The 10529-nt window shown below is 46.3% G+C and overlaps 1 protein-coding gene across 3 annotated transcripts in view; it reads right to left on the bottom strand.

Moving 5' to 3' along the window:
- Positions 1 to 678: 678 nt before the first annotated feature.
- The window catches only part of LOC113576476 (traf2 and NCK-interacting protein kinase), a 32219-nt gene continuing 22368 nt past the window's right edge, over positions 679 to 10529 (bottom strand). The window contains exons 7-15 of one of the 3 annotated variants that reach the window (XM_027008561.3): positions 10181 to 10311; positions 9007 to 9061; positions 8548 to 8626; positions 8026 to 8192; positions 6532 to 6626; positions 6276 to 6359; positions 3902 to 4048; positions 2225 to 3441; positions 679 to 810 (exon numbers count right to left, since the gene is read on the bottom strand). In XM_027008561.3, the coding sequence (XP_026864362.2) occupies positions 2251 to 3441; positions 3902 to 4048; positions 6276 to 6359; positions 6532 to 6626; positions 8026 to 8192; positions 8548 to 8626; positions 9007 to 9061; positions 10181 to 10311 (1949 nt within the window). In that variant the 3' untranslated portion in view covers positions 679 to 810; positions 2225 to 2250. Of the gene's footprint in view, positions 811 to 1722; positions 3442 to 3901; positions 4049 to 6275; positions 6360 to 6531; positions 6627 to 8025; positions 8193 to 8547; positions 8627 to 9006; positions 9062 to 10180; positions 10312 to 10529 lie in introns of those variants that run through there. The other 2 variants (XM_081699664.1, XM_081699665.1) reach the window with 2 other exon arrangements.

Below are 10529 nucleotides of genomic sequence, written 5' to 3'. Positions count from 1 at the left end.
TAGTGTCACTGTTCCCCACCTCAGTAAAATTATAATAAATAGCACTATAAATAGCCTAGACTTTTGCACATGCCTTGCTACTGCGTACTGTATCATGATTCTCCTTGTGTTTCTATTGTAATCTGGAGAGTCATAGGATCTCTCTGTCTTTCTGTTCAAACAGTTGTAGCTGCTTGTTTTATACCACTTCTTAGCCCTCAGTAATTGTCCCATACAATCATGCCCATACCTTCCTGTGGCCCTGGTCTCATCCGTGCACATAACAACTCAACTGAGATACTATAGAATGTGATATATCATACATTTACCAACAGCTTTGGTTGCTATACTTGTGTTATGTATGCAGCAGGTGTACAGTATCTCCCTGTAGGGTTGCCACACCCACTCTGTCAGCAGAGTGTCTCTGTCTCTGTCTCTCTCTACCCTGTTCTCCACACAGCAGTGTTTACATGTGTCTGATGTGTCTGTGTCATATAGTAGTCTGCCACCCTGAAAATAACCAGCCAACAGTAATTCTGTGATGAAGGACTTGAGAACAGTGTATTGTGCCTTGTGCATGCTAACAGACAGCAAGGTGTTTCTGGTGAAGTGGCTAGCGACCGCATGACTTCCTTCCTGCTGCAGGTGTAGTGAAGTGTGGGGACAAGGTGCGGGGAGGTGTACCTGCGGATCCGTGGGCCTGTGCAGGGTGGGGATACGGGCTCCTTGCAGACCATGACTGATAAAGGAGTCAGCGTGGGAGGGCAGGGCCGGGTCAGAAATACGGTTAGTGGCTTTGTGCCGCAGGGCCTGCGAGCTCTGCAGGTTCACCTGGGAACCACAACACAGGCCTCATCAGAACCAGAGAGAGCCGCCACCTACAGCTCGGCAGGAGGACAGACTCCTGATGATGGAGGTAAAGGAACTCTGCACTCCAGGTGGCGTAATGGAGAATATGTTTATGCACTCTTGAGGAATTCAGAGAAGTGAACTGGCAACCTAGGATATAATAGCTGTGTTTAAAAAAATGTCTTTCTATAAATAACAGTTGTGTTCAGGAGTGTAAGGTTTGCAAGTTCATGCGTATGTGTATTGGTTATCTTAATCTCCCTTCATTCTGTGTGTGTCTCTGTCTGTCTGTCTGTCTGTGTCTGTCCCTTTATATATTTCTTTCACTGATAACCAAGTGCAGTAACACATCCTCCATCAAAGCCCTAGAAGCTTGGCACAGAAAGGTTGATCGACTTAAAATCTACAGAAGTCCCATTTTTTAGCCGCTATTGGTAAAAGGGAGAGAGAGAGAGCTCTGTTAATTTTTTTTTTTAAAAAGCAGTGTTAAGAAGTGATTATGAAGAGAGACTCCATCTTATACTAGCAAACCACTGAATGACACTATTCAATAAAAACCTTTAAGCTCAAATACACTGGTTAAGGAATATTTAATGGGAATGATTAGATGACTTGGCGTTGATTGACACTTCAGAAAGAGAAGAATCCCAGACACCAAAGCATTTGTGAACAGAGAATTCACATCCCAAATGGCACAGCAAGCTTGGGCACTCGTGAATTATACTGAACTACAGCGTAGCCTACAGCATTAGTCTAACAGCAGGAAAGTCTTTCTAAACACAGGCCTGCAAGTCACCAGCTGACAATGATAGTAAGGAAGGTCCACCACCAAAAGTCCAGCAGCACCCAGCAGACATCCAGCAAAAAAGTAACTGAGATGGGCTTACGCTCAGACGCTCAGCTCTCCCAGGCCGTGTGGGTAGAGGGACATCAAGTTCAGGATTAAAGGGCCAGACATGGGACGAGGTCTTGGGGGAGTGTCTGAGGGGTAACCATTTCGTGCTGGATGGCCATTTTGTGAAGGGCTACTATTATGTTAAAAAAAAATACTACACTTCTTTGCTACATTACACTACATGAGAACACAATAGCAATTTCTGACGCCAATTCTTAGCCCAAAGGCTGATCTGATGTTTATGCAGTGCTGGGTTTGTGATCAAGCCTGAAGTGCACTGTTAGTAATAGATTGTACTGCTTAGTCTGGGACCAGTCTTAGTCGGTGTGTGGGAAACAGACTGAGGCTTTTGCCAGGGAAGGGGTCACTAGAGCCAACAAATGATTGGAAATTAAGCAAAACATTGTTAGCACGTCATCTTTTTAAAAATGTTCTTTAGTACATAAGTAAAAAAATAAATGACTACATAAGTAAAAAAATTAATTACAGCTATCTATTTACATGTAGGTATGCAGAAGACCTCCATCCTAATGGACCACGGGCCTCATGGTCCATGGAGAAGAGGGGTTAAAGACATCCTCAGAAGACCAGGTAGAAGGGGAGGATGAGAAGGGAGAGTTGATGCTCAAACTGGGGGAGACGTAGGGCAAGCCGGATTTAGGGCTGCTCGGGGAGGAGGATCTGGAGGAGCAAGGGCTATGAGTGGGGGACCCACGGGGGGATCCACGAGGGGACAACCCCAGCCAGCGGATTGCAGACTTCACAGACTTCAGGACACCAGTGTTGCTTTTCATGATTGTCTTCTTAAACTCGTAAAGATCATGCATGTTGCCCAGCGCATCACGTCCACATATAGAGTTAGAGCGCCTACGATTCCTGCCATGAGCTGATTGAGAGAAATCTAAATCTGGAGAAGACAGATTACAGTCCTCCTCCTCATCCTCCAAACTCATGTTAAAGTGAGCCATTTCCCAGGGCTGCTGGGGCACAGCTAGGAGGTTACCGGACTCCCGGAGCAAGTGCTCTGTAAAGGACATGGACATCGCACGCTCCTGGCTGCTGTCCCTGCTCTTCGCACTGCCTTCATACTGCTCCTCATCCAAACTCAGATGAATTTGAGGCCCATCTGTGGCCAGCTGGGGCACGACCAGTGAGTTATTAAAGGGCACAGAGTAAGACCGCTTCTCCCTGGGTGCCCTCAGCTTCAGCTTCTGGAACATATGCTCCGGGGTGGACATAGACAGGGCCCCGGGCCTTTGGCTCACCAGACGCTCCTGGCTGGTTGCCCTCTGCAGACCCATGCCTTCCCACTGCTTCGCATCCTCACCCCCATCCTGGTCTGCGGCTTTCTTGCGGTAGGGCGAGTGGGAGGCGGCACGGGTCCTGATATGCCGCTCCATAGCCTGACTAACCCCTTTGCAGGGCAGGGGGCCCGGGCTGCGGCCTCGTAACCTCTCTGCCTGCTGGGCGCTCAGGTGGTGCAATTTCAAGCCGCGCTGCAGGGCTGAGGGCTTGGGGCCCTGAACGTCCTGCCCGGAGATGCTGATGGAGGGAAGTGGCCGATTGGGGGCATTAACTCGGCCGCGCTGCTGTAGCCGCTGCGTGGACTTGGGCATGTTTATGGGGCTCAAGTCAGATCTGTGGCGGGTGGGGCAGACGTAAGCCTTGGGGAGGCTCTGATGTTCCAAGAATTGGGGGGAAGAGTTAGTGTTGGGTCCCTGGAAAAGGTAGATCAAAAGAGCAGTTAACACAACATGCCCAAAGATACAAGCCATGTAAGAACACACATACACAAAACAGAAACCTGTATGACAATCAGACGCTTTGAGGTTCAATCAAAATTATGTTCTTTCCACTCAAACCCCATGCAAATATTATATCATCATTATAGACAGATTTGTTATAGACATAGAACATGCTTTATGAAAAGTCAGCAGTCCAGATTCCCCTGCAATTCTGTGGAAAAAGATTTGTCTAGCTCCAGTCTCTTCCCAATCTATCCCAGTGTAGTGCCATTTTTTGATTCAAACACAGCTGAGTTGACCATCTGTTTTTGATCTCCCGGCATCTGTAAAAACAAGTGCTGGAACCCAGATCTGCGAGTGCCATCCATCGCAGCTACATGGATAAATAAGTTTGGAAGCATCCCTGAACAGGGTGAGGAAGCCTCAGGCTCACCTCTTTGGCACAGGCAGCCTTCTGTTTCTCGCCCAGCCTGGAGTCCTGCTGCTGCTGTTGTTGTTGATGAATGGGAGTGAGGTTGGCTCTTTCCTGCTGCAGCCTCTTCAATCTCAACTGCTCCTCCGTATACTTGCGCTTATACTCCTACACACATGCGCACACACACAAGAGCGCACAGAGAGAGAGAGAGAGAGAGAGAGAGAGAGAGAGAGCGCAAAAGAGAGAGAGAGACAAAGAGAGAGATTCTATTACTTTGTGAATGCTCCCATGTCTAAGCACAGTGATCAGTAGCATGCAACATGGAATGCATGGGGACCCCAGTGGTACAACGGAAAACCATTTGACCCATCATGGTGAGTTTGCTGGTTTGAGCCCCAGTGATTCCATAGCCATGTCTGAGTGGGAAACCAAGAGAGCAAAATTGGATGTTCTCTGGAGAGGATGAATGGCATAACTCTGGCATGTCCCTTGTCAATCACCGCAGTAGCCAATAGTGGACATTTGTATGCTTGCGCTTGCTGACCAGGGCAGTTAGAGCATTCCTCCAAATGCATTTAGCTGCCTGTGTCAAGCATTTGAATAGACGTGGTGCTTGGCTTCACGTAGAGGAAGCAAGTGCTTGCCAGAACCATCCACATTTGGTAGGTTTTGTATGACAGGGGAAGGTTAGCTAGTTGATGGGTGTTACTGAGACTAAAACAGGGAGAGAAAAAAATAAACAACCAAACAATGCCCTGTGAGGTCAAAGATCATATTACACACACTAAGCAGTGCACTGAACTCCACCAACAAAAACCATGACAGAAAGATATGCAGGGTTCACAGAGGCATCAGATGTAGAGGGTGCGCTCTCTCAGATAGGGTGCTATCAGTGCTCAGAGTTCTTGGCTCACATACCTTCTAACATGTAACATCAAACGTGTAGTCCTGTACGAGCATAACAAACCTTCGCTTTAGCACTGAGTGGTAAAGCTACATAGACGTAGAGAACAGGTGTAATTTATGTAGTGGCTGAAAGGCATGGGAAGTGCCAGAAACTCCACAGCTATCAGTATATGTTCTCCTTTACACAAACCCAGAAGAAACGCTCGAGTTGACACGGATACAGATACGGGCATGGTTCCATCTGCACGGATACGGCGGGCAGGGCTGGGGGCTGGGGGTGCGGTGGGTGGGGAGGGGATGGAGCACATGATGAGTCCCTTGCCCCATTACCAGCAGGAGTGCCTGCTCCTCTAAGAGCTGTTGCTGGAGGATCTCTAACTGCCTCTGCTCCTCCTCCAGCTGCTGGCGGATATACTCCTACATGCCCCAGCCCAGAAGAGAGGACAGAAAGACAGAGAGGACAACAGAGACAGAGAAAAAGAGAGGGGACAGAAAGGTAACAGGGATAGAAAAGTCATTTGTATTACAGGAATTGAGAACTTGCATTACCGCTTTGCAAGTGAATATGGAAGAGAAAGGTACATGAGACAGAGAACGATTTAGTTAAAAAGAAAGAAAAAGAGTGAGAGAAAGAAAGAACGATTGAACCACTCTGACAATATATCAGTGACAGACAGACTGTGAGGAAAACAAGCGAGGGGGAGAATTCTATTGAAAAGTGTGTGATATATAGACACGGTCCTCTAGGGTAAGAGAATGAAACTGTGTAAGAGGATTACACACAAAATAAAAACCTTCAGTATCAACGTGTGCAAAATAAGGAAGGAAACGGAGAGAGAGAGCTCCAACCGATGGGGACAGAGGCACCGACAGCTGCAGTGTCATCATAGAGAGAGAAAAATCATAACCAATAAAAAGGTTGTTTTCATGCAGATGGTAGCTTGCCCTGAAAGTTAATTAACTTTACCCAGTAGAGGAAGAGGAGCAGGGAGACATGAAGGGAAAGGAACAGAGAAAATGAGTGAACAAGGGAGAGAGTTTACAGCATGAAGTGTGTGTGTGTGTACGTGTGTGTGCGTGTGTGTGTGTGTGTGTGTGTGTGTACGTGTGTGTGCGTGTGTGTGTGTGTGTGTGTGTGTGTGTGTACGTGTGTGTGTACGTGTGTGTGTGCGTGTGTGTGTACGTGTGTGTGTGTGTGTACGTGTGTGTGTGTGTTCGTAAATGTGTGTGTGTGTGTGTGTGTGTGTGTACGTGTGTGTGTGTGTGTGTGTGTGTGTGTGTAAATGTGTGTGTGTGTGTGTGTGTGTGTGTACGTGTGTGTTTTATCTGGGCCATAACAGCAGCCTTCCACAGCTTTCCGCAGACACAAACATGGAAAACATATATGCACAAATAACAATAATAATAATGCTAATATGTATTTTGTTATTAGTGGAGTAGTTGTTTCTTTTATCTTGTGTCTGCACTCAACTCTGTAGGTCAATACCTGGTCTAGCTCCGCCTGCCTCCTATGCCCTCTCCTTTCTTGGAAACATCTCTCCTTCTGCTTCAGCTGCTCATGCCTTTGTTGCTGTAAAGCATGACAGAACATGGGGGTCACAAGCACGCGCACGCACGTGTACACGTGCACGTGTGTACGTGAATGCACGCACCCGTGCACACACCCATGTATGCCCCAAGGCATCCGCAAACACGCACGTGCACACACACACACACACACACACACACACACAGGTGTATACCTCTTCCAGCCTGAGTGCCTGTTGTGGGGGCTCCCCACTCTTCTGCTTCCCCAGTTGCTGCATTTCATGCTCGTCCATTTCCTCTTCACTTCCTTCTGCAAGAGCAGCACAGTCAAATCCGTTAGTAACAAACAGGAGCGCACTCACTTAATACACCCACAATGCTCCCATAAACTTTCCCAACCAAAGCTCTGTGCGTATCTCTGTGAGTGTTTGCATGAGAATATGATAGGGAGAGAGAGAGAGAGAGAGAGAGAGAGAGGGCCACTTTAAATTTAGACCCTTGCCAATTTGTGTCTGTGTGTGTGTGTGTGTGTGTGTGTGAGAGAGAGAGAGAGAGAGAGAGAGAGAGAGAGAGAGAGAGAGAGAAGGAATCACCCACAGTTAACTTCAATTTTGTGACAGCATTTCTCTCACACACTGAAGTCCTCCAACACACTCTTCTGTCAGCACATTTTAAACATTAATCTCAGAGAGCACAGTTTTGTTTGAACACCAGCATGACTGTAATGGAATTACTGCCATCTGGGAAAAAACAGCACCAAAAAATGGAAGGCCCCCCTGTCTACCGCAGGTAGCCAGGGAAACACAGCCAGTTGGCCAGAAGCATAAAGGACTAATAGGAAAGTGTTTGTTTTAATGTACGTTTCAGCTATGGGCTTCAAGTGGGCTGTTCAGAGAGACAGAGCAGAAGGCCAGAAGTTTATACATGCGATACATGCACGTGCGAACACACACACACACACACACACACACACACAACAGACACATAACAGTGAAGCTGCCAAAGAGCTCACAGCTAGCACATCCCTAAAATTAAAGGATAACAGATTGTTATTTCTTCTAATTGTAAAAACATAACATATGATTTACTTGTTATGTATTAATTCATTAGTCCAGGGTTGGCTAGGAAGGGAGGTTTATGGTTTAAAGACCATTGCTGTTTTCTACTAAAATGCAACCAAAACAAAGTTACATAAACAAAAGTTAAAAAGTTAAAACTGGGATTTAATTGCTTTAGATCAGAGGGTGGAGATGAATGTTCTGTTAAACTGTGAACTTAAAGCTTAACTGAAAACTTGTCTTTTCTCAATACTTTCATTCACTTGCTCATTCAAGTTAATATTGTCTTTTTTATGTCTCTCAAAGATGTCCCTGTAACACGACCTTAGGTATGAGAAAGGCTCTACATAAATAAAACATATAATTACTAATTACTAAGTTTGTGTTAAATATAAGGAGCAGCTTTATGCACAAAGCACAAAGCAGCTTTACAAATGTATGTGTCCAGATCCCTAACCAGCAAGCCAAAGGTAACAGTGGCAAGGAAAAATTCCCTGGAACGAATTAAGGAAGAAAGCTTGGGAGGACCAGGACTCAAAAGGGAACCTCCATCCTCCATTGGGTGGCAGTTGGTAACTAGTCCATTCTGCCATCATGCTGCCTCTGTGTGTTTTCAGCAATGTGCGTCCATCACATGGGACAGCTCCTCACCTCTCTTCTTCTTGGTGCAGTCGATGTGGTCTTTGAGCTGGATGTGGATCTGATACTCGTTGGACAGGAGGTGTACGAATGGGTGATTCAGCAGCTCTTCTGCACTGGGCCTTTGTGTGTGGTCCGTCACCAGGCAACTCTTAACGAATGACCGGAACGTCTTCGACCTGCCAGAAGTACAGAAGGGGAAATGCGTCAAGCCCGGGAGCAAACAGCACAGCACAGCCACTGGATTTCCAGCAGATCGCTTCTCAGCAGTGGTTCGATCTTCCCTACTTCAGGCATAGGAGCTGAGGAACTGAGGAGCCCTTGCACTGCTCGTATAGATGGCCAACCACTGCTGATGTGAGCTGTGCTGACTGAGGCAGGAGGACAGTTATAAAGCCATAAAAGTGGAGAAGGGCATGAAGGAAGAAGACTAAAAATGAGGAGCACATCCAGAAGTATCTGATGGCTTCAGCCAGGGCTTCAGAGTGGACTGTTTAGAGAGCGCTATGGAGCACACCTGTGGAGGAGACTCACCACTTCTTAGAGCAGAGTTTGGGAGCTGGAGTTCTGGGAATGAGGAACAGAGCCTTCATGGGGTGCAAACCACACAAAGCTAGAGAGTGGGAGAGTGGGAGAGAGAGAAAAACAATTCACCCATTATCCGCCATATTTTATGGTAAAGTCATGGTCAACTTCTATCAAAGTGAACTCTTATTGAACTTTTATATTTACAGTCTGTGAAGGTATAACTGACAAAGGCCAAGTGCATCCAAGTGTTGCATCTATTTAAAGCTCTTAGCTTTGTCTGCTGTGAGATGGCCTTTCCTCAGAAGGTGAGCGCGTGTGAACATGTTTGTGTGTGTGCAGCACATGCTGCAGCTCCTCAGGGATGGTACAGTCTGCATGGACACGTGCGCGTGGATGCATGTGTGGGCACACGTATGTGCGCATGTGTGATCATGTGTGTGCACAGATGAGAGGGATTTTACATACGTGGGGCTCCCTCAGCCATCTCAATGGCTGTGATTCCCAGTGACCACACATCACTCTGAAACACAAAGGACAAAGGAGCAGGCAGCATTAGACACAGGCACAGACAGGCCAACAGGCTCATAACCAGATCTACAGAAAGAGCCAGGTAGACAGACACGCTGACTTTTTGAAAGATAATGTATTGTACTGCCTGGTACAGCTAGAATTAAGAAGACACAGGGACATAAGCAAACACACAGGAGAAGAGGTGGGAGAACACACATCACTAACCAGTGAGAAACGTGTATAGGAAATTGTTTCGGGAACAAAGCCCTAAATAATTCATACTGGTCTCCTTTCATATTTGAATCCGATGAACCTGTAGGCAAGAACACTCAGGCAGTAGAATGTCAACACAGATCCCTGGAGGAGAAAGCGCACACTTAGGAAACTCTATCTTGCTTCTGCTGTTTGCATCAGCTATCAGCTAATATCAGCTAATACCACAGATGCTGCCATCACTGTGGAAACCTCCAGAACTCTTTCCAGTTTCACACTAAGGTCTGAACTTTAGTACTTACAAAGTTCCTCCAAGCATAAACACGGCTACAACGTTGTGGGCTCACTTAATCAGTGCTCATCACAAGTGTAGCAGCTTCCATAGAAGAGATGCCATTACACTTGATTACACCTGATTACAATTTTATGGATCTCATTTATTCGTGCTGAATGATATAGTCCCATGCCTACAATTATGGCTGAGACCCTTTAAGTGTTTCCAGTGTTAAAGAATTTCTATATGAAGCACATCAGTTAGCACTAATCACTCACCTCCTTCACTCTCTTCATTAGTCACTCTGCCTTTATCACTCTCGCTGTTGGCTGTTTCATGCTTTACTTGTTAATGCTTTCTAGGCAGCATTCTTTAACAAGCTCTGTGGGATTCCACTCATTCATACAAATTAAGAACGTCAGATTTCCCACAGCTGCTTCGGCTGAAGCAGGAATGTGGAGGCCTGTGACAGTGTGTCTTATTAGTAAGCTCCTGGGAACTGTAAAGAAAGTAAAGCACTGTGTGTGTATCTCATTAGATGTGATCTCAGTCTCCAGCCTGTTCACAAATAGCAATGGGGGGGAATGCAAGAAAGAGAATGAAGAAGGAAAAGAGTCATGACAAACAGACATGATGACTCACCTTACAGTCGTAGGCTGCCCGTGTGTTGCCTTCACAGGCAATCACTTCTGGTGCCATCCAGTAGGGGGTGCCAATAAACGTATTTCTGCGACTGACTGTGCAGTCGAGCTGAGCACTCACACCAAAGTCCACTACACCCCAAACCAAGCACATAACCAAATAAGATCATAAAAGCAAACCCACAATCACTTACATACACACACCCACAATCACATAGACACACACACACACCCAACCCCCAACACATAAACATGAAATAACACAGGTATTTTAAGGACAGATTCCCAACACAACTAAGGAACTAATCAAATCATTCCTTGACCTTACAGTGCAGATTTAATCATACAAA

The sequence above is a fragment of the Electrophorus electricus genome, chromosome 17 (genome assembly GCF_041902795.1).
Source record: "Electrophorus electricus isolate QZ-2024a chromosome 17, ASM4190279v1, whole genome shotgun sequence".
Taxonomy (NCBI): Eukaryota; Metazoa; Chordata; class Actinopteri; order Gymnotiformes; family Gymnotidae; genus Electrophorus; species Electrophorus electricus.
The sequence above is the reverse complement of the archived record's forward strand: the minus strand, read 5'-3'. Positions and strand labels throughout refer to the sequence as shown.